The sequence below is a fragment of the Mustela nivalis genome (genome assembly GCF_964662115.1).
Source record: "Mustela nivalis genome assembly, chromosome: 2".
Taxonomy (NCBI): Eukaryota; Metazoa; Chordata; class Mammalia; order Carnivora; family Mustelidae; genus Mustela; species Mustela nivalis.
Window position 1 is genome coordinate 1,825,463 of NC_139021.1, and position 21,892 is coordinate 1,847,354.

Sequence of the window (21,892 nt, forward strand, 5' to 3'; positions counted from 1 at the left end):
GGAGGCCTCCTTGGGAGCTGACCTTGTTCCTGTGGCCTCCGGCCTACCCCTCTGGGGCGGTCCAGGGCTATTCCTGGGCACTGCAGCCCGGCGGCATCTGTCCCGCCCTCCGGCCGGGCCCTCATGCCGCTTCCGCCCAGCCGGGCCACCAGTGGCTCCAACTTCCTTTGTCCAGCTGCCCCCTCCCTTCTCATCTGGCTCTGCCCGCAGCCCGCCCTCGCTCGCAGGGGAGCCGGGCCGTGAACTGGCTGTGGCTGGGTGGGCGGGAGCGGCGTGGAGGAAGCGGCTGGCACAGCCCAGGCATGGGGCACCTGGGGAGCCTTGGGGCGAGCCTGTGGCCCCTCGCTCTCTGCCGGTGCCGGGCCCCCCAGGGGCTCGGGGCGCCAAGGGGCCGGCTGGGCCGGGCAGGCGGCAGGCAGGGGCTGGGTGCTGGCATTTCGTGTTTCTGTTCCCCAAGTTGGGGTGCCTCTCCGTGGCTCGGGCCGTGGGCCACCTCTATCTCCCACACAGCGTGGACATGGGCTCTGGGCACAGCAAAATGGATCGCAGGTCAGACGGGTGGCGGCTGGAAGTCTTCTGTCCCTCCTGCCTCCATAGACCAGCCACTCATTGCCCTTCCCGTGCCCGGACGCCGCTGAGGGCAGCCGTCCTCGGCCCCTCTGTCCCTCTCTTCTGCCCGCCCTCCTGTGCTGGGCGCATGGAGACCTCTTGGGCTGCGAGAGCCCCTAGCGCTGTGCACCCGGCCTCTGTCACTTCCTGCGGTCGGTGCTGGTCCTGCGGTGTGTGTGCCGCCCTCCCGTCCTTGGGCTGTGCCGTGCATCTCCCTTCAAAGCCGGGTGGCCAGCTCCTTCCTGCTTCCGCGCGGATGTGGCTTGAGCTGCTTCCTCGGGGGCTACCAGACCCGCCCTGTGCGGGTTCTTGCCCCCAGGTCCCCCGGCCCCTGCGCCCTCCTGTTGGAGCCCTCATCATGGGATACTCTGGTTGACTCCCAACTAACGTTCACGTCCTCAAGGCCAGGACCAGGCCACCGCGTTCACACTGGACACGGTGGACACAGGGTGTACCTGCCGAGTTGTGCCCCGGCCTCCCAGGTGCCTGCCTGGGCTCCTCGTCGCCCCTCCAGGACAACACGGCCTCTCTGGGGCCGCCCGGCCGACATCAGAGGAGGGTGCTGGGTCCCCGTCTGGGCAAGTGGTCAAGGCGGACCCCCCCACAGCCTGCTGCTGTTTCCAGACTCCTCTTTCTGGATGATAGTCTCACTGGAGTTTTAGAATGAAGCTTTGGTGTGTCAAGATGAATCACGTCTGAAGTTTGGAGGAAAAACGAACCCTTCACGGTCGTTTGACACAAAGGAGTCGTTCCTTTCTCCTTCCCGAGTTAGCTGCGTCTGAGCCCGCAGACCTGTGGATGGCAGGTGCTGCCCTCAGTCCCGGGCTCCGTCCGTCACTGCTGTTGCCCACCTGGCCTGTCGGAGTGCAGGGTGAGGACTCACGTGTGTGTTCACGCACGCGCTTGCACACACGCTCTCTCACACACACGTGCACGTGCAGACCCGCACACACACGCACGTGCTCGCACACACGCGTTTACGCACATGCACGCACTCGCACTCACGCTTCCACACACACACGCACGTGCAGACCCGCACACACACAGCTCCTGAGCCCACATGTCCCCACATGCTGGAGCACTTGCGCACGCACACCTGAGCACACGCACGTTCGTCCGCTGCCCCTCGCTCCCCCGGACCCCCTCTGGGCTGCACCGTCCGTGGCAGGTGGAGGAGGCCTTCCCTAACGACAGCACCGCTGGGGGCCGGACCGCGTGGTGAACCTGGATCGTCCTCCCTTCCCGCTCACTGCGATTCCCTGGAGCCTGGTCGCCACCGTCTTCCTCTCTCCCCGAGGGAGTCTCTCTGGAACCTTCAGCCACCGCGCCAGCCGGTCCCTCCCCCAGCTCGGGCACAGCGTCTGCCCCGGGCTCTCCCCTTGCTCCTGCTGCAGGCGGCCCCAGCTGTTTCCTGGATCACCTGTGCCGGGCGGGGCACGGCCTGCGTCCTCCCCCGGAAGGACAGGGAAGGGCCGATCCCTGTCTGGAAGCGTCTTCTGTGCCGCTTGGGGCCGCCGAGGTTTTGGTGCTGTCTTTGTGGGCCGTGTGCCCTGCAGGGCAGGCCCCTCCCAGCGCTCCACTCCGCGGCCATGAGCTCTGGGTCGTGCGTCCCCTTCCCTGGGCGTGTTTGTGTCCCCACGGTTGCTGTCCCCCGGACGTGGCGGCCCAGTTGGTCCTGGCCGGTTGGTCTTTCCGCTCCCTCGGCGGGTGGCGTCCCCCACGCAGTCCCAGCCCCTCCCACTGAGCTCCGCACTTCCGCGCCCACCACGCCCTTGCTCAGAGCCTGGCTGTGTGTTTTCTGGGCGCCGACAGCAGCCTGCTGGGTGTTGGGCAGCGCCTCCTGTCTCCGGGGATGGGGGCGAGGGGCCGTGCCCTGAGATCACGGGCACCGGGGTCGCCCTGCCGGATCCCAAGCCCTTCTCTGCCGGCCGCCAGCCGCATGGCCTTGGGTGCCCTATCCCTCGTGCCCCAGTGTCCTCGTCTGCGTGTGAGGCAGCAGCGGGGCCTCCTTTCCGTCTCCGTGCGGACGGGGTGTGAGCCTGTGTAAGGCGTGTGGGGACGTGAGGGCCTGTGCCCGGGGCTCCTGGTGCCCGCTGCAGGCTACCCCTTTACTCCCGGACGCTTTCTCCACGTTGCGTCCCCGAGTCCTGGGCTCCGTCTCCTCATCTGATGTGTTCCCTGTGCGGCCCGGCAGGCGGGGGCCTGGGACCCGTGGAAGGAACACCACGTGCTTTCCCGAGGGGTCCCCAGAGTGTGCAGACTCTGGGCATCCCTGCGGGTCCCCGAGTCCCTGTCGGGTCCGCAGCAGCCCCTGCAGACAACTCCCCTCTGTGCGGCCAGATTCTGTCCTACGCTCGGGCCAGTGTCGCGTCACAGCTGACCGGAAGCAGGTATGAGAACCAGCGCGTCTGTCAAGCCGCTGAGAGAGTCGCCAAGAATCAGACGCTCTGGCTCTTCACACCGAATGGTTTTGTCCGGGAGAATGCGGCTCTGTTCCGTAAAGACGTCAATTTAATGTGTAATGGGTTTCTTGTCACTTTGAAGCAGAGTAATATATCTTAAAAACTTCTTTTTAATTTCTCATGTAGTAAATGTTGGCAGATGTTACCCATGTAAGCCATAGCTCTCTGGGGTTCTGGGTGAGTCCTAGCCGTGGAGGTGCAGGCTCCCACCGACCCCGGGGACTTGGGCCTGCTTCCCGCCGCCCCCGAGCTCACCGGGGTCCGGCTGAGTGGAACCGCGGCTTGCAGGTGCGGAGAGCCCTGCCCAGCCCGCTGGGAGCGCTGTGTGAGCCGCGTGGCGTCGGGAACGTGTGGCCTGTCAGGCAGACACTGGGCGAGTCCCTGTGCTTTTAGTGGCCTCCGTGCAGACACCCAGAAAACCAGTGACCCTGGAGGGCCCCAGGGGTCCTTGTCAGGCTGGAGACGTCCCTTCTCCGCCATCCTGGAGCCACAGTTCGCTGGCGGAGGCGATCCCGTGTGTGGGATGCGAGCCGTCTCCGGCAGGGACGGCTGGGGTCGTGCTCAGGCGCCGGGACAGGCGGTGGTTTCTGTGCCCACCATCAGTGTGTGTCACCCGCTCTGTACGGCCGGCCTGGGGGCAGGTCCTCTCAGTACCCTGGCTTTGTGGATGAGGACCTTGAGGCCGGGGATGTCATTGTCTTGTCGCAGCTCCGTAGGGACTGTGTCAAGGTGATTTCAGCCCCGGCAGCCTGTCCCTGGCCGTCTGCTGTCTTGTGTGGCTCAGAAGCACTGAGCTGGAGCGGTGGGGGGCAGGTGCTCAAGCCCTGGGTTCTCAGCTCGGTGGGGGTGGGCATCTGCAGGGGAGAGCACGGGGCCCTGGGGCTCTGCTTGGGACCACCACAGTCTTCGAGAGGTTATTCCCAGTGCTGTCCCCACACGGGACTGTGGGACAAGGAGGCACCTTGAAGGGGCTCAGTGGGGCCACTGCCTGGGCCCGGGAGGAGCCCAGCTGAGCTGAGATGTGGGCCTGGGGCCGCCTGGGGTGAGGAGGAGGTGGCGCGGGCTGGTGGGTGGGCGGGCAGGGGCCCGAGTGCTCCCTGAACCTGAGCACTAACTGCTGTCCTCCGTCCCGACCCGGGTTTGTCTCCTCCAGCTCTGCGGGAAGGCCCTGCTCTCGGTGAGAAGATGTCCTACCGATCCGTCGCTGGCAGTGGTGGCCCGGGGAGCCCTTTCGGGGGACCCTCCAGACAAGGCTATCAACCCCTAGGTAATGACAGCGGCTCGCAGTGCTGGCGGCGGGTGGGGGGGGCAGGTGGCAGTGGGCGGGTCTCTGTTGGCGGGACGGCAGCAGGGGTAGGTGGGTTCTTTCGCACTCACATTGCCTGTGGCTAGGGGTGAGCGACCCCAGCCTTGGCTGGGGTGGGGTTATGCGTGTTGGGCTGGGTCAGCAGCATGGGAGGCTTTTCTGGGTACGGCTGCCCTGCCGAGGGGGGCAGACTTGGTGTCTGAGGTCCTCCTGGCACCAAGCCAGCCCTCCATGGGGGTACTGAGCTGCTCTAGAGGTGCCCAGGGGTTTGGCCGCTGGCAGAGCGGATGGACGGCTTGGCCTGGTCTCCCTAATGACCGTGGGGTGCAGGCCTTAATTTTGCAAATCCAGAGGAGGAAACCGAGGCTTGTGGGACCGGGGAGGCACCATGCTTCTGGCACAGGACAGAATAGCACTAAGTTGCCTGCCCTCTCCCCAGATGCCCTTGCCCCGAGGGCCGTGTTGGGGGCTTCCTTGCTGTTTTCTTGGGTTTAGCTGACCCGGCTCTGTCCCCACACCACACCTTGCTGGCTTTGTGCATCTCAGAACTTTGTTTATGGAACCCCAGGATTTGTCTTATCGGCTGTTTGCTAGTTCGGCTCCCGAGTGCCTGATGCTGTGAGTCGCTGTTCCCTTCTGTTTTCCTTCTCCGTGGCTGCGTGGCACCCGTTCTGGTCCACGTGTGAGGGCCACTGAGCGTGGGTGGCCCGTGGCAGTGGGGGGGGGGCTGTTGGCACTGCCTGGGATGCCCTTGGCGTCCCGGGCTCACCCGTGGAGTGGGGGCCGGTGTTGGAGGGTGAGTGTGTGCAGTCCGAGGGCCGGCGTGGTCTCCTCGGGCTTTCATCTACATTTCTGTGGCGACCACTGGCGTGGACCCCTTGGTCCTCCAGCGGACTCCCGTTTGCCATCATCTTACTGACTCGCCAGGTTTCCTTACATGCTCTGGAAGAACAACCCTTGTCTGCTCGCCCTGCGTCTCTTCAGTTGGCTTCTCGGTGTGGCACCTGCTGGGGAGTGTGCGTTCCTGGGGCGCGGAGTTCTCCTTTGGGGCTCGCTTGAGTGAGTCCATCTCTTCTGACTGGTCTGCGACCCTGTCCGGTGTGATGCATCCTACAGGGGAGGACCCTGGTGTCTCGTGTACTCTCCTCAGACGCTGATGGGACTGTGTCCGTCTGTGGGCCTGTCCTCACTGTCCCCGGGCTTTGATCTTTGCGGGGTGGTGTGTGGGGAGGCGGAACCAGGACCCCATGTCTCTCTCTCATCCACACGTGGTCCTGGGACTGTTTATTCAAAGTGCCGTCCCCTTCCTACAGAGCCGCAGGGTCGGAGCTCTGCATTGACGGGCGTTTCCGTGTGGGTTCTCCCGGTCCGTTTTTCCTGTGCAAAATCCCGCCTTAATTTTCCGAGTCAGCGTTTCTGATGATTTTCACAGCAGGCGGCTCTACTTGTCTTCCCTCGGACAGGGCTCGGGTGTTTGCTCAGAACACGCATTTCAGCATCCCGTGTCAGGCGTGGAGTTTGGGCTGCGGCCGCCGTGCGTCCGCGGCGTGAACGTGGCGGGGACCAGCGTCCGTCCTGTTCGCGGGCTCCCAGTCCACGAGCACATGTGTCTCTTTCTCGAATCTTCTGTCACGGTTTTCAGTCAAGGTTTATAACTTTCATTATAAAGACTTTATATATCCTTTATTGAGTTTAACAAAAAACCCCGCCACATTTCTTGCTATTAGAAGAGGTACCGCTCGAGCATTACACGTTCCAAATCTTCGTGGCTGGCACATGTGTGCGACGATTGGTTTTTTAAAAAAAGCTTAGTCCAGAGATTTTGATTTTTAAATGCCTTGTTTTCAAACTTCCTAAATATGGACAGTTTCCAACACGGGGAAGCAGACGTGAGGAGGCAGCGGTCCCCAGTGCTGCCCCCTCTACCTCATCCAGAGTCCGCTGTGGCCGGTCCGGCCGCTGTGACCTCAGGCAGCCATCGTGTCATTCCATGGCAAGTCCCAGATGCAGCACACCTCCCGTCGACCCGTGCCCGTGCCTCTGGGGGGGGGGGCTCCGTGTGCACATAACCAGAGCATCCCACGCACCTGGGCATCTCTGAGGGCTTGGTGGCTCCGTGGTGCATGGCAGGGCCGTGGAAGACCCGCGTGCAGCAGTCGACTGACCGGCCCTTCAAGTCTTTCTGACGCTCGAGATTTGCCTCCAGTGTTTTGACGTTTGTTTCTCTTTCTGTAGAAGTTAATTTCTGGAAGGAACCACGGTTTTCTTGGGGAGTGTCATTGGTTTTTGTCTGCTGGCTTCATGTTGTGCCGTTTTGCTGCGCTCCTGTCGACTGTAAGAATTTGGGGACTCTCAGGTGTTGTGTTTGGATGGGGTCGTGTGGAAGTGGCAGCATTTCTTTCTTCCCCCAACGTGCCCGTTCTCTCCGCCTTTCCGAGCTTCCCCGAGCCTCTGTGGCGCTGGGCGACGTGCTCCTGTCCCGCGTGGTGTCTGGAAGAATGCGACTGCACGGTCCTGAAGTGTTTCTGGGGTTTTGCTCTGAAACCGTCCAGGCTCATAAAACCGCGCTTCCCTCGCGGCGCGCTGTTGGACCAGCACTTCTCCCGTCGTCCGCACCGTCCGGCTGTCCATTTCTTCTTGGGTCAGTTTTGCTAAACTGCGTTTTCTGAGACACGTCTGCTTCACTAAAATGCGCAGATTTAGAGAACTTGACTGTGGACAGTAGCCGCTGGTGTCGATGGGGCAGCGCTGCGGTGTGGCCGCGGGCCCGGCCGGGCTCTGCCTGCCCCTCCTCGCGGCTCCTGCCAGAGCACGGGCGGTCGCGAAGGCCGAGGGCTGCACACGGCCCGCCGTTGTGGTGCCGCTGTTTTGTTAACGGTCCCGGTATCCGCATCACACCCTCCGTTTTATTTCTCAAAGGGAAATTTGTACTTTCCCTATTTCCTTTTTCTTATAATCAGTGTTGACTGAGGCTTGGCCGTTACAGTCTCTCCAAGAACTGACTCCGGGATCTTCTACTGTGGGTCGCTCTCCGCTCGCACTTGTATCGTCTTCCTTCTGTCTTTGAGTTGAAGCTGTTTTATTTTTCTGACTCCTAAGTTGGATGTTTATCTTACGTCACTCATCTTCAGTTTTTGTTCTTTTGTAGTAAAAACTCTTGAGGTTGTGAGTGTGCGGGTGGTCACTGGTAGCTGTCAGACCTTCAGGGGTGTGCAGTGCTTTTAAATTAAGGTTCAGTTGTGTTTTCTTATTTGCATTATGATCTGTTCTCTGACTCAGGAATTGTTTGTTTTTTATTTATTTATTTTACTGTTTTTTCCCCCCTCGGATTTATTTAGAACCATAGTTCATTGTTTCCAACCGTTTTTTTTTTTTTTTTCCTAGTTGTTTCTTAAAAACGAGGTCTACTTAATTGCATTTTCGTCAGGAAAGGACCTACGTGGTCCTGATTTGTTGACCGTTGTCAAGGCCCGGCTGTTGTTGGCACCCCCCCCTCTCCTCTGCGTGGGGACGCGGGAAGGCTCTCATGGTTGGGCTGGTGCTCCAGGCAGGACGCTGGGGCCAGGCGGAGACCCCCGTCTGCCGCTGCCATCACTCGGGACCTGCCGTGTGCCAAGCACCGCGGGGTACACGCGAGCCTGCAGGTGATTACGTGGAGCTTGGGGTGATCCCTTGCGGTAGGATCACGGCAAAAACCGGCAAAAAGCCAACTGGTAGATTACTAACACATAAAGAACTCACATAAATCAAAGGAAACCTTAAAAATATTCCTCCAAATGGGCCAGCCCTGTGAAGAGATAGGAAAGCCGACTGAGCCTACCCGCTGCCCAGACAGACGGACTTGAAGGTGGCCATGTGCCCGCGGAGCCGGTTTGCTCTGGAGGAGAGGGCGCAGGGGTCGGCTGCTCCCGGACCCCTTCGCCACCCCTTCCCGGGCCCTGCTTCCTCCTGCGCCACTAGGATGTCATCAAGGTGGCGTGGGCCGAGAACGCGGGCTTGCGGTCACCACTGTGCTGAGGGAGGTGGCTGTGACGTGGGCGTCAGCTGGAGCTGCAGAAGGTCGCTGGGTGCTTCTGCACACGTCGGGACACGGAGACAGGTGCGCGGAACGGAGGGAGGGGAAGCTGCGTCTGCGGTCTTCTGCCTGTGCGAGACCCCGCCCCGCGGTCAGTGTCCACCTCTGCAAACGGTCTTTATCGTTTCTAACTGTCTGTTGGACCTTCCCCCGTAACTGTGTCTATTCTAATAATCAGGAGTGTTGACTTAGCCCCCCACCCCAAAGTTTAAGGGTCATGGGATTCTGGAGGGGGGCCCGGCTGGGCCCCTTCACAGGTGTCTGGACCACATGGGGTAACCAGGAGGAGGTGGGCGGGGCCTGGGCTTCCGTGACCGGATGCCAGCACGGGGACGTCATCACATGGTGATGTGGGCAGTGATGTGGCCACTGCCAGCTGGTCCCCTTTCTCTCTGCTCCCCACAGGAGGGGCTCTGGGGGCTCCGAAGCAGATGGTGACCCTGGTCACCAGGTGCCCAGACAGCTGTGCCTCTTCTCACACTGGTCTAGGCACGTTCCCGGGCCTGCAGGAGAGCCTGGCGGCGGCTGTCTGTGAGGAGGACCCATCCCACAGGCTCCCCACCAAGCCCTTCGGGAAGAGGCAAGTGACAGTGATTTGGGCAAGTGATTTGCTCTGATTTGCCCTGTTGGGAGATGGTTCCTGTCCTGAAAGCTCATGGTCAGACCCTCAGACCCACGGAGACATCTGGACATAGGGCCTCGGCCATGGCCTCTCTCTCCCGGACTGTGACTGTCCAGGTCTGTGCCTGCCTCCCTGGATGTCTAGAAGAGTTCTTGTCTTCGGAGTCAGAAACCCACTTTTCTGCGGTTGGCTGTGTGGGGACCTCCCTCCCCAATAAGGTGACTGGCCGCCCTGCCCTTCCTTCTCCCCCAGGTAGGCCGGGAGCCCCGTGGACAGCCTGTGCACTTTGAGTCCCTGCTGTCTGCAGGCAGAGGATGGCCGAAGTGGCGTTTTGAGGCCTCTCCCACCCCACTTGGGGTGCAGGGGGGATCCCTTGGGGCAGTCCTTCTGTCCCTGTCATGCATGAGCTGCACGGGTGTTCTTTGCTCTCCATTCTCTTGGGAGATGCGAGTGCAGGGTCTTTTCCGAGAAGCAGCTGCCTCGGGAGCTGGGTGCTGGGGCTGGCCGGGACAGGCCATGTCCCTTGGGCTCCAGGGCAGCTGTGGGTGTGCTCGGACAGCCCAGCCGTGACCTCCTAGAGCTCACTCTGCAGAAACTGCCCTTCAGAGAGCTCCAGAGCAGACAAGGTCACAGAGATGGCCCCGGGGCCACGGGCCGAGAGGCTCGTCTCCCAGAGGTGGTGAGATGTTTTCATGAGGTGTGTCTTATGGTTGAGGAATTCTGGCAGAACGGGTCTAGGACGTGTTTCTGAATCAATGAGAATGTCCTTGGGGTCCGACCCTGTGCGGGCTGTTTGGGGGTGCGTGTGGGGAGGAGGCCGCCCGGTGCTGGCCCTGCCCCTCAGCCCTGCAGTCGAGCTCCAGGAAGGACGAGTGTTGGTTTGTACTTTCACTCACTGTGCCCTGGAACCGGGTTTTATGAACGGGACGGTGCCGTGCTGATTTCACGTCGTCGCCAAAACCCCGACGTCCTCACCCCCCGGTTTTGTATGTTTTTTGTCGCTGACAGGTGACACCGTGGAAGGCTTGGTCTGGTCTGTGGGCCACACCTGCAGCCCTGCTCTCGGGGATTTTGACCTTGTCTGGGCTTTTAAGAATGATCATGGTTTCGAGATTGGGAACATGTCAAGTCCTGGATTTGCCGCTGGTCTTCAGCCAAAGCGGCTGTTGCACAAGGTGTGGCCATCTGGGAGGGTTTCTTGGAAGAGGCTGGCCTGAGTGGAGCTTCTCACCGTGGATGCTTGGAGGGGTCAGGGCACCTGCTGTCCCGTGTGGGGCCTTGCTTTGCCAGCAGCACCCTGAGCTGCTCTGAGGGCGGCGGGGTGTAACTGTGATGTCCCTTGCTGTCTGTAGAGTGCGCTAAATGTTGGACCGAGTACGGGATCCGCCATTTCCCCTGCCCGTCGCCAGAGAGCAGCCCGCAGGACCCCTGTGTGGGCAAGGATGGGGAAGGTGATCTGGGGTCGGCGGGCACGCCCAGAGACCCAAGGGCCAGGAAGCGAGGTACTTCCATGAGGGTGCTGGGTCTGGGGGGGCCTGGGAAAGACCACCCGGAGATGCCAGGTGCGGGGCGGGGGCTGGGTGTGTCCGCTGGAGGGGCACAGGCATGTGGAGCAGGGGGCAAGGTGCAGCACGGATTCTGGGTGGCCCGCCCCTCACCCCCACTCACCTTCCCCTCCCCCAAGGATGGCAGACGGCGTGATGTGGCTGGGCCAGTGGTGTGAGGGCTGTCGTGTGATGGCTGGTGCTTGTAAGGGCCCCTGGGCTCCAGGGAGGAGGCTCAGCCTGTGGGGCGAGTTCACGCGGCCCCTTCACTCCAGAGCCCGGCTGCTGCTTGTAGGGGGAGGAGGGGAGGGTGCGTCAGGGTCCTTGAGATGTGCATTAGGGAGGGGAGGATGTGTGGGCCTCTGAGGAGGTGGTCTTTCAGTTGATAGGGGCCTGGGGGAGACAGGCTGCCCTCTGAGTGCTCCCCAGGGGCTCACATGTCCCTCTGCGCTCAGGGGCTCTCAGTGTCGGGGGCTCCCTCCTTCCTTGCAACTGGGAGACGCTTGGTTTCATGCGGGCTGCCTCTTCTGCTTTTATAGAGGGTCCCCCTGCCCCCTGGCAAGCACAGGCTGGCTGCTGATGAGGCCCCCCCAGTGGGCAAAGACCTGCAGGCTGGGTGCTCTGTGTCTGCCCAGCCCAGGGACCCCCAGGAGCGCAGGAGAGGGGGGCTGTGGGGGCACAGAGGGAGTGGAGGCCGCAGCCACGGCGACCCGCCTGCCCTTCTGCTGCCGCTGTCCACTTGCTGTGCGCTCATGGCTCGGCAGGAAGTTGGATGGTTTCCGAGGCAGTCTCAGGGCTGGGACTCAGACCCGGGCCTCTGGACACCCCGCAGGGAGGGGGTGGTGCTGGGTGCAGGCAGCCGTGCCTGAAGCCGAAGCCACAGAGGAGGAGGTGGCGCCCTGGGAGCCACGGCCGCCACCCCCACCAGCCCCTGGCCTTAAACACCCACCTTTTGGTGCCTTTCCAGGGCCAGGGGTCACCCCTGACGGCAGTGGGACGCCGGAGCTGCCCTCGCCACCCACGGCTGGCCCGAGGAAGGACTCCGCCGGCAGCATCCACAGCCGGCTGGCGGGGCCCAGTGCCGCGCGGGCTAAGAAGAGGAAGCCCAACTTCTGCCCGCAGGAGACGGAAGTCCTGGTGTCCAAGGTCAGCAAACACCACCAGCTGCTGTTCGGCTCGGGGCTGCTGAAGGCCAGGCCGGCCCGCCGGTACCGCGTGTGGAGCCGCATCCTGCAGGCCGTGAACGCGCTGGGCTACTGCCGCCGCGACCTCGTGGACCTCAAGCACAAGTGGCGGGACCTGCGCGCTGTCGTGCGGCGCAAGCTGGCTGACCTCCGACGTGCGGCCGTCGGCCCTGGGGGGCCCCAGGCCCTGGCCCTCACACCCGTGGAGCAGGCGGTGGCCAAGACCTTCTCCTGCCAGGCCCTGTGCCCTGAGGGCTTCTGCCCGGAGCCGCCCCGAGGTGAGTCCCTTGGCCGCGCGGGCCAGCGGGCAGGAAGCAGAGACCCGCCGTGGCTGCTCCACATCCCTCCCCCCGGGGGCTTCCTGCCACTGCTCTTGGGCGGTTCCTGCTCCTTCGCGCCCGCACTTGCGTGGCACTCGTGTGGCTGCGCGGGGACATTGAGGCGTGGCGGCTGCGCTTGCTTCCCCTGGGCTTTGCCTCTGCCCGCTTGCGCCCAGCTGTGGGGTGGGGACCTGGGCGTCCACAAGACGCGGAGGTCTGCTTCCTGCCTCTGCACTGGCACCTACGGGAAGGAACGCGTTTTCTCGTGCGCTCCCACTAGGCGCTCACACCCGAGCTACGAGCTTTCCAAGGCCCAGGTTCCTCCGCCTTGTCCTCCACACCCTGATGTTTGTCGCCTCTGCCCCGCTCCAGCCCGGCTCCTACTGTCCGCTGAGTGAGTGACCGGGTGGCAGAGCTGTGGTCTGGAGGGCCGGGCTCTGTTGCCGGCTTAACCTGCAGGACAGGCCTCTGTCCAGGCTGGGCCAGCCCTGCCATGTCAGGACGGGTGGCTGGGGGGCAGGTCGCCTGGAGCCCGTGAGGTTCTTCTGTGGCTATTTTCCAGGGAGAGTTTCTCTGTGGGCTGTGACTTCTCGTCTGGCACGGTGGGTCAGGGGGGCCGATGGGCATCAGCCCAGTGTCCGAGAGCCCAGCGGGCTGGGTCCCAGACAGGCCCGCCACATGGACATGCGCAGTCCCTGTGGGGCCCACGGGGCACAGAGACGCGTGGGGGCAGCTGCAGCCACGGGCAGGGAGCGGGGAGCATGGAGGCTGAGCCCAGATTCCGGCAGTTGGGGCCGGGGAGGGAGGCGGGCCTGTCCTTTGTGCGTGCTTGCTCCGTCGTAGGTGGGCGGTAGGTTCTGAGGACCGCTTCTCCGTCCTCACCTGGTCTTTGACTTTGAACCGGGGCTGGAAAATACACCTGGGGCGTCAAGAACAAAGCAGGAGCAAGCCCCCAGCTCCTGGCTCGCACGGCTTTGCAATTGCTTTCCAGACGTTTCCTGCCCTGGAGGGTCAGCCAGCCCTCGCAGGGGGAGCGGCTGTTGACTGTAGTTTCGGGGGCTGTTGAGCGCCTTGGGGTGCTGCCCTGTTACGGGCCCCGGCGCGTGTGCTCCTGCTCACTGGGGTCCCTGCAGCCCGCCCACACGTGGACCTGGCCCCACCCCCCCAGCAGCAGCACCTGTGCACTGGGGTGCCGGGGCGCTGCGGTGCTGGGTTTCGCCCAGGCTTGTCCGCCCTGCAGCTGAGAGGTCCCCTGGCTTCCCTTGCCCATCCCACGTCTGGGGCTCTGTATTGCACTTGGCCTTCTTCTGCCCAGCCCGAGCTGACGCCAGCCGTTTGTCACACCCGGGAGCCGCTGTGGAGGGGCAGAGCCTGCTGTCCGCTTGGCGCATGCGGCAGGGCAGGTGGGGGCAGTGTTGGGTTCCAAGGGGGTCTCTGTGCTCCTACCCCCTCCTCCAGTATCACTGGTGGGGCTGCTGCGGCAGCTGCCTGGGGGCCCGGGAGAGGAAGGGCAGGGGCTGGAGCTGACGCGCGGCCGGGCCCCTTGGTGGCTGCAAGGCTTTGGCAAGTGTGCGTCGGCGGCCTCAGGTCCCCTTTGTGCTGCGGGCAGATCGCGCTGCGCACCTGCCCAGAGATGCCACCGGGGCAGGAACCCTGAGTTGGTGGTTCAGCCGCGTCCCATCATTTCTGCCCATAGTAGAAGCAGAGGGCGGGGAGGAGGACTCCCGAGAAAAGCCGGATAAGTTCTGCCGATTTTCCTTTTTTTATTTTACTTTATCCGCGCCGCAGGTGGGGCCTGGGACCCGGCTTCACGGGGAGGAGCTTGTGAGCCTGCGGCGCGTCCGCATGTGAGGCGTGGCCCGAGCGCACCCCCACCGGGTCCCTCCGCTACCAGTTCTCCCCGGGGCGGACTTTGGCGAGGGGCCCCCTCCCTTTGCCTGCCCCGGCCCAGGGCAGCTGCTGGCGTGCTTTGTGCCGCCACGGGGTGGGCCTCTTGGACCCGCGGCACATGGACTCCAGGGTCGGGGTCCTGTGGCATGTCCTCTCGTCGCTCAGGACTGGGCATCTCCCAGTTCGTGTCCCGTCACCTTGATGCGCAGTTCCGTGCTTGGCGGCTTGTGGCTGAGTGAAGGTCCACAATCGCTCTCTTCTGCCGCGGCAGACGCGGTCACCGTTTTGGGGGGCTGGGCAGACAACGCTTCCCCGTCTCCGAAACCACCAGACTAGTCTCCGCAGTGCTGTCTTGCTCCGTCCCCACGGCAGCCCCACGAGCTCCTGCCGTGGGTGTGACTCTGGCCGGTGCCCGGCAGTGCGGGTAGGGGTGTCCCTGCAGCGGCAGCGTGCCCGTCCCTGGTGGGGACGCCCCTGTGCTCGTGGGCCGTGTGTGCATTTCCCCTGCGGTGGTTGGCGCTCGCCTGGGGCTCGGGCCTGCTCCGCCCATCCTGGTTCCTGGGTTCCCGGGTCGTGGGACAGCAGCTGCGTTGAAGACCGTCCGCGGGCTCTGTGCTGCCTCTGCTTTCCTTGATGGTCTTTTTGAAGCTTTTTAGGTTTTGATGTTATCAGTGTTTTCTTCTGGGCTTTCTGCTCTTTGTACCGCACCTACAAAGTCCTCACCTGCTCCAAAGTCCCAGGAGTATTGTTTTTTGAAGGTTTTTTTTTTTTTTGAAGACTTTATTTATTCTTTTGAGGGTGGGGAAGAGCATGGGTGGGGGGAGGGGCTGAGGAAGAAGCAGACTCCGGCTGAGCGGGGAGCCCGACGTGGGGCTCGCTCCTGGGACCCCGAGGTCACGAGCCGAGCTAAAGGCAGACAGACGCTTGACCGACTGAGCCACCCGGGGGCCCTGTGTTTTGAAGTTTTAGCTTTTGTGTCCGACTGATGCGTGCAGAGTTGATTTGGGTTTTGTTGCTTTGGGACTGGGGATCGGCGGACATCCAGCCGTCGGCCGCCGCTGCTTGAAGAGACTGAGTCACCTTGACACGTCACGACGCCACCGGGAGGTCGTCCTGTCCCTGGCGATCTGGGTCCCTGCTTCTCGCAATGCCAGGCCCCGCGCCCATCGGTAGCCGCAGAGCAGGTCTTGAGGCAGGCGGGGAAGGGGTTTCTCCGCCTGTTTCCTGAGAGAATTTGGGTAGAATTGAGGCTGTTCTTCCCTGAGCTCTCCGGCGGGTCTCACCGGAGGGGCCTCTGAGCTGGGATTTTCACTGTGGCAAGATCGGAAACTCCAGTTTCTTCAGCGTCCCAGTGTCACGTGATTGCTACAGTGTCACCGTGTCACGTGTCGTGTGTCACACACAGCGTCGTGCGTTAGTGTTCCGTATCGCGTGTCGTGTGTCGCAGTGCCACGTGTTACGTGCTGCGTGTTACGTGTTCGGTGCTGCCCGGCCTTCTGCCGCGTCTCATAAGACCTTGGGTCACGGGTGCTTTCACGGAACCTGCCCACTGCGTCCAGGCTGTGGCGCTCGCTGCGGGCTCTCGTCCGCGGGACCCCCTGCGCGGTGCTGGCCTGCTGTCCGGTCGGCACGGAGGCTGCCTCTCCCACTGCTGACATTTCTAATTGTGTTTTCTCTGTTTCGTACTTGACTGGTCCGACTGCACGTCTATCAATTTTATGGATTGTTTAAAAGGACCAGATTTCGATTTCGTCAATCTTCTCTGTTTATCCACCGTTGAGTTAATTGATTTTTGCTCATCTTTGTTATTTCCTTCCTTTCCTCGCTCTGGGGTTAACGAGCTCCTGCTGCATCGTTGACTGGAGCCTTTTTTTTCCGAACGTGAGTGTTTTTTGCTGTAAGTTTTCCTCTGCGCGTTGCTTCACTTAAACAGTTTTGCACATACTATGTTTTCGTTCATTCATTTGAAATATTTTCTGATTCCTTTGTAATTTTTTCTTTAATGAATGGTTGTTCAGAAGCATGTTAAATTTTCAGATAAGTCTTTCTGTTCCCAGATGTCTGTCTGTCTGACTTCTAGTTTAATTCCGTGGTGCTCGGAGACTCTGTCGTGTGATGTCAGCCGCCGTATTTTCTGAAGTAGAGCGTATCCTGGTGTGTGTACCGCGTGTTTGCCGGGAGTGTATCCGGCTTCTGTTGGGTGGGGCGTCCTGTAAACGTCTCTCGGGTCCGGTCGATCGACGGTGTTGCTCAGGTCCTCGTGTCCTCTTGGATTTCCCGTCTGCCGCCCGCTCGCTGCCCGCGGTGGGGGCTGTCCCTGGAACTGTGAATTTGTCTGTTCCTCCTTTCAGTCCTGTTCGTCTCTGCTTCAGACATTCTCACGCTGCGGTATGGGGACCGCGCCCGCCTGGGACTGGTGTGTCGTCTTCACCAGCTGACCCCTTTGTCACCGTAAAACGTTCCTTTGTCTCTGCTCACGCACGTGGCTCTGAATTCTCCATGCCGGCCTCGCCGGCCCAGCTTTCTCAGGGTCACGGTCTTACAAAATGTGTTCTCCAGTCCCGCCTTCGGCTTACGTCTGGATGTCCGTATGAAGTGCTTTTCCTGAGCTCCGCGTCCGTGGGGTTTGCTCCTGACCCTGTCTCACCACCCCCGCCTCGACCGGAGCGGCTGCCTTGGTGCCGTCCACGGGGGCTTTGCTGACGACGGGTTCCGTGGTCTGCGCCCTGCAGCGTGGCCGCACGTGGACTGCGCTCGGTCGCGCGCTTCAAGCCAGTGTGCTGCCGTCTTGGTGTTTGCTCTCCCATTGCCCTTTCTTCTTTCTTGCTTCGGGGGCGTTTTGGAGGAACTGCGTGTTTATTCCATTTTGGCCCCCGCTCATGGCTCATCAGCGGTACCTGCCCGCTCTGTGTTTCAGTGGCCGCTTCGGAGTCTGGTGTCCGCCGAGCTGCTGCCTGTGTGTGCCCCCCGGTCCCGCTCGGTCACTGCGTGTGACGCGGGAGGCTCACGCGGCCGACCCCTGCCGCCCTTCGGAACGGCGTCTTGTTCCTGCCTCTACCTTAGTAATCCCTGCTCTGTGAGATCACCTCAAATGGGACAAGGTGTCTTTCCTTCGCCCTTACGCCCGCCTCCCACACTCCGGCTTCTCATGTAGACGCTGTTTCCTTTTACTGTATCTTCTGACCTGAGAGATTTTGTTTGACGCTTCCCGGGCTGCACGTCCGGCCGGGATGGAGTCTCTCGGCCTTTTTGTCTTAAAGAAGTCTTTCTTTTTCTTCTATATTTGGAATATATTTCTGCTGGGTATAAAATTCTGGCTCAAAGATTTTTTTCCTTCTTTTGCACCTTGCCCTGTCCCCGTGGCGTGTTTGGGCGAAGCGCTCCCCGTGTCCCCGTCGTGGCGGCGGGCATGCTCCTCCGGCCCCTTCGGAAGTGTCCTCGTCACCACGGTTTTGATGTCTCCTGTGGTTTTGACTACTGTGCCTTGGGCTCTGAACTTTTAATATTTATTCTGCTTGGGGCTTTATTAAATTCTTCATGGAACTCTCAGTTTTTAATTGTGTTAAATTTCGGTACTTTTGGTCCTTATTTCTTGAACTTCTCCCTGTTTGCTTGTTGCCTGCCTGTGGCTCCGCGGGTGCTGGGCTGCTGGGTGTTGCCCTGAGGTCCCCTGTGGCTCAGCCGACGTGCTGTCCTCGAACCCACTCCCCTGTGCCCTGCACGCTGTCTGCTGCCGACCCCATGCAGGGGAGGCGCACGGCGATGTCCTCCGTGGGGTCTTCAGAAGTGCCCCTGCGGCTTTTCCGCGTCTCCGGTCCCTCCTTGCCGGGTGGATGCGCCCGTGTCCTTCAGCACTGTTGCAGCCGGGAGGAGTGATTTTCTCCACTACTGGTGTTGTCTCTGTCATTTCTGCATCTGATTCTCTGTTGGCCGATTTTTCTTACGGTTAAGGGCCCCGTATGTGCGCCTGCTGCTTCATGTGTCCTGGAATTCTAATTGTGAGTTTTGAGTGCTTTTGTGCTGGGTTTGGTTGTCTCACTTGAGGAAGATTAGATTTCGGTTCTGGGGCAGGTGACTTGTGGGTCACTGTGCTGTCTCTGGGCATTTCTGAAGTCGCCGTCACGCTGTGACTGACTTTACCTGCTGCTCCGGAGGTGCGGCCTGGGCGGTCACTGCCGGATGCCGCGGGGCCCAGAACTGCTGTCCTTCTCCTGGGAGACTTCCCTGACACACACCGACCGCGCTGGGGAAGGAGACGGCCTGCAGCTCCCTCGTAACCCCTGTGCCCTGCGGCCGAGGGGTGTCCTTCCCTGTGGAGGCACAGGACATGGCTTTGGCCGGAAGCCAGGGGACCGGGTCTGCCTCAGTCTCCCCTCTGGCTCCTCAGGCCCGTGGTCTGGCCTGGCTCAGGGAATGGGCGGGCGCTGCTCTCCTGGGGCGGTGCTGGAGCCTGTCCAGGATCAGAACGTCGCTTCCTGTCTTTCATGCAGTTTTAGCTGTTTTCAGGGCGCGGTGATCCCAGGCCCCGTTCCCTTATGACAGAAGCTGTGCTGCGTTGTGATTCTGGGAGAAGCCGGCTGATATTTTGGGGTCTTAATTTCTGGATTTCGTCGGCGGGCATGTACCTCTGAGCCAAGAGTCGCCCCGCGTTGCTGACCTACGCCGATCGCAGCGACCTCTTTGCGTCCTTCCTTGCCTGGTTCTTCTCTGTGTTTGCCGTGCCGGTGGCTGGCCCCTTCCCACCCCAGTCACGCCTACGGGACATCTGGGCCCAAGGGGCATGATGTCCTCCCTGTCCCTCCGCTCCTCAAGTTCAGCCTCCCGCAGCCCTGCCGCCTCTTCCCTGAGGCCCGGACCCTGTCATCCTGCCCTCACCTGGCCTGGACCCTAGGCCTGCGTCAGTCCCCTGGCTGCATGCGGCGGCCCTGCTGCTGTCGCGCGGTCACCGTCTCGCTGCCTGCCCTGTCTGACGGGTGGGCCCCTGGCTGTGGGGGCTGGGTGCACAGTCCCTGTGAGCCTATCCCCCCCACCCCAGCAGCCCCAGCAGTGTGTTTGGGGCCGTAGGCCCTGTGCTGCCGTGTCTGTGTCAGAGGAAAGAGGTTAAGCCTCAGTCTCCCCGCACCACCACCAGGAGTCAAGAGGTCAAGCTCTAGCCAAGGTCAGAGGTCATGCTCCGTGAGATCCCAGCAGGGAAGAGGGGCGAGGGGCCGTCCGGGCCAGCAGCTTCCTTGTAAGAGCACAAGGGGAAGCTGCTCTTGGACGCTCCCGCTCCAGGCTGAGGACTGTCCCACGGGCCCTCTTGGCTGCCGGGGAGTGTCCGAGCTGCGTGGCCGGGTGCGAGGACCGAGAGGAGCCTGGCTCCCGGGGAACAGGCCTCAGCCAGCACTCCCGGGCGCGCTCTGGTGCGATAGAAGCCCCCAGGCCTCCCCCAGACCTCCGTGGGGGCGGAAGGCTGTCTGGGTGCTGGGCTGGGACGTGTGCACTTCCCCGCGCCCCATGGGTCTGCAGTAGTTCCCAAGGCAGCCCGCTGACAGCCCGCCTCCCCTTCCCACCACGCTTTCCAGGCGTGCGCACGGCATGCTCAGTGCGCACGAACCCCCCCGGGGCTGGGGGCGTGGCGTCGGAGACTGCTAGCGCACCCACGGCCGCTGCGTGGGCGGCCTCCCAGGTGGCTCGCAGGCCCCGGCTCCCTGCACCCCGGCCAGGAAGGGGCCGTGCTGGCGGCTGCATCTGGGTCCCCCTGCGGAGACCCGTCAGCCATCGCCGTGGGGTGTGCTCTCCCCGCCCGCCTCTGCCCGTTCCTGGGCTACTTCCTTCTCCTCTCTGAGCTCAGCTGCTTTGGCCCCAGGTCCGAGACAGAATGTCTCAAAGCCTGTAAGCCAGTGTCATCTGTCATCTGGAGAGATGCGGAGCCCATGGCGTCAGGAGTAGACTGGGCTGGGTGGTCGCTGGCGAGCCCATGGTTGGTAGGTGTTGTCCAGAGGAAGACAGCTTCGAGAAGGGGGATGGGCCACCCCTGCCCCGGTGTAATGGCTTCTGGAATCATCTCCACGCAGACTTGGAGGACAGGAAAGGCTTTCAGAGCCACACGCCTTCTCCTCTCATTTCGTACCGTGGCGAGGGAACCAGTGTTGCCTGAGTCCCTGCATGTGTCTGTCCCGTAGAAAAACTCCCACCAGCCTCGCCGCTGCACAGGCGAGGGCCTTGAGGCTGCTCAATCTGGGGTGGGGGTCCAGAGGCCACGGCGCCCCATTCCCAGCCAGGCCACCGCCCCCTCTCCCCGCCCACCCTTGTCATCACGGATAAGTCCCTGTCGATTGCCGGGAGACCTGCCCCAGTCTGCCCCATCCAGGCGGAGGTCCCAGCTTCCCTGTGGCTGGGGGTGGGCAGCATAGACACCCGTGTGAGTCCTTCCTCTCTGTGGCTCCATCATGCAAAGAGCCCTGCCTGTTCTGTTGGTGGCCAGTGGCATCCTTTCCAGGTTCTGAGAATGAAGCCACCGTGAGCGTCTTACGGGCCTGTTAGTGTTTCTTTGTGTGAATCTCGGGGGGCCATGGCTGGACCACGGGGCAGGCAGGGGCCTTGTCCTTTAAGGGAGGCAGACCTTGCCTTCGTGCCACAGTGTGTGGCCTGGGCCCCCAGGACTTGGTGGTGTCCACATTACGTTCGATAGAGTCTTTAAAATTGAGTTAAAACTTAAACTAGATGAAATTCACCGTCTTTAAACGTGCGCTTCAGTGGTTTTTAGTATCTCCAATGGCGTGTGCAGCCGTCACCACGAATCATCCAGAACCTTCTTTTATCCACGAAGAAACCGCATAGCCATTAGCCCCATCCCGTCCCGCCCAGCCCCCGGCTGCCGTGGATCTGGACACTTGGTTCCGGCGCGTGTGAGAGGTTCAGCTGTGTGGTGTGTCGTCGGCACGGCCCCTGCTTCAGCCTCCGTTGCCGGGCGTTGGGTTGTTTCCGTCCTGGGTCTCCTATGTGTGCAGTGACCTGGCGCGCGTGTGCAGGAACTCCCGAGGGCCTGGGTTCCTGTTTCTCTCCAGTGCACCAGCACGGGGGCGCGGGGTCGCTGGGGCCTCTCTGAGGGGCTGCCGCCTGCTTTCCTCCCTTTGCTGTGGCTTGTGCGCCCCAGGGTGGGCGTGGCATTCCATCCCCGAGGCTCTAGGTGACCCCAGGCCGGGAGGGTGAGACCGTCCCGACCAGGCAGCCCCGTGAGCGCGCGTGCTCCCCTCTGCTCTCTCCTAGCTGCCCGGGTGGACCCAGGTGACCTCCAGGAGCTGTTCCAGCAGACGTCGGCCAGCATCTTCCAAATCAGCTCCCATGGTGAGTCTGTGCCGGGCCCGTCTCCCCCTCAGCTGACCCAGCTGTCCCTTGACTCGGCCCTGCAGCCCAGGCCCTGTTGTTGGTCCTAGGAGAGTGCTGCAGTCTCAGGGCAGGGTGGGTGCAGCCCGTGTGTCCACTGCTCCCTGCAGTGTGGACCCGTCCTGTCCCCCTGGAGGGGGTGCCTCAGAGCCTCCCTCTGCCTGGTAGCACGGGCCGCCTCACAGCTCCCTGGGATCAGGAGTGAGAGTCCTAGCTCGCCCCATCCTTAGTTCCTGTAGACCTGGGAGATGGGGTGGCTCGCTGCCCCCTGTGGGCAAGGGCTTGTGTTTGTCCCTGAACCCTGAGCTCTGGCAGGTCAGCAGGGGAGTGCTGACCGGGAGGGGAGAGAAGACCCCTCTCCAGACCTGGGGTGAGGCCCCCAGGGGCAGTTTCCTAGAGCTTGGAGACCATGGGCTGTACCTGAAGGGCGGGGGAGGACTGTGCCTGGGGGACCTCACGGGGGTATGACTAGCCAAGTGTGGGGCTGGGGCTGGGCTGTAGCACTGGCTGTC

At 62.1% G+C, this 21,892-nt stretch overlaps 1 protein-coding gene across 1 annotated transcript in view; it reads left to right on the plus strand.

Annotated features, from left to right (window-relative positions):
• The window catches only part of TSNARE1 (t-SNARE domain containing 1), an 86,354-nt gene that overhangs the window by 23,522 nt on the left and 40,940 nt on the right, over window positions 1–21,892 (plus strand). Inside the window, exons 3-6 of the mRNA XM_082720614.1 lie at window positions 4,225–4,338; window positions 10,427–10,576; window positions 11,586–12,080; window positions 21,264–21,341. Coding sequence (XP_082576740.1) covers window positions 4,225–4,338; window positions 10,427–10,576; window positions 11,586–12,080; window positions 21,264–21,341 — 837 coding nt within the window. The remainder of the gene's footprint in view (window positions 1–4,224; window positions 4,339–10,426; window positions 10,577–11,585; window positions 12,081–21,263; window positions 21,342–21,892) is intronic.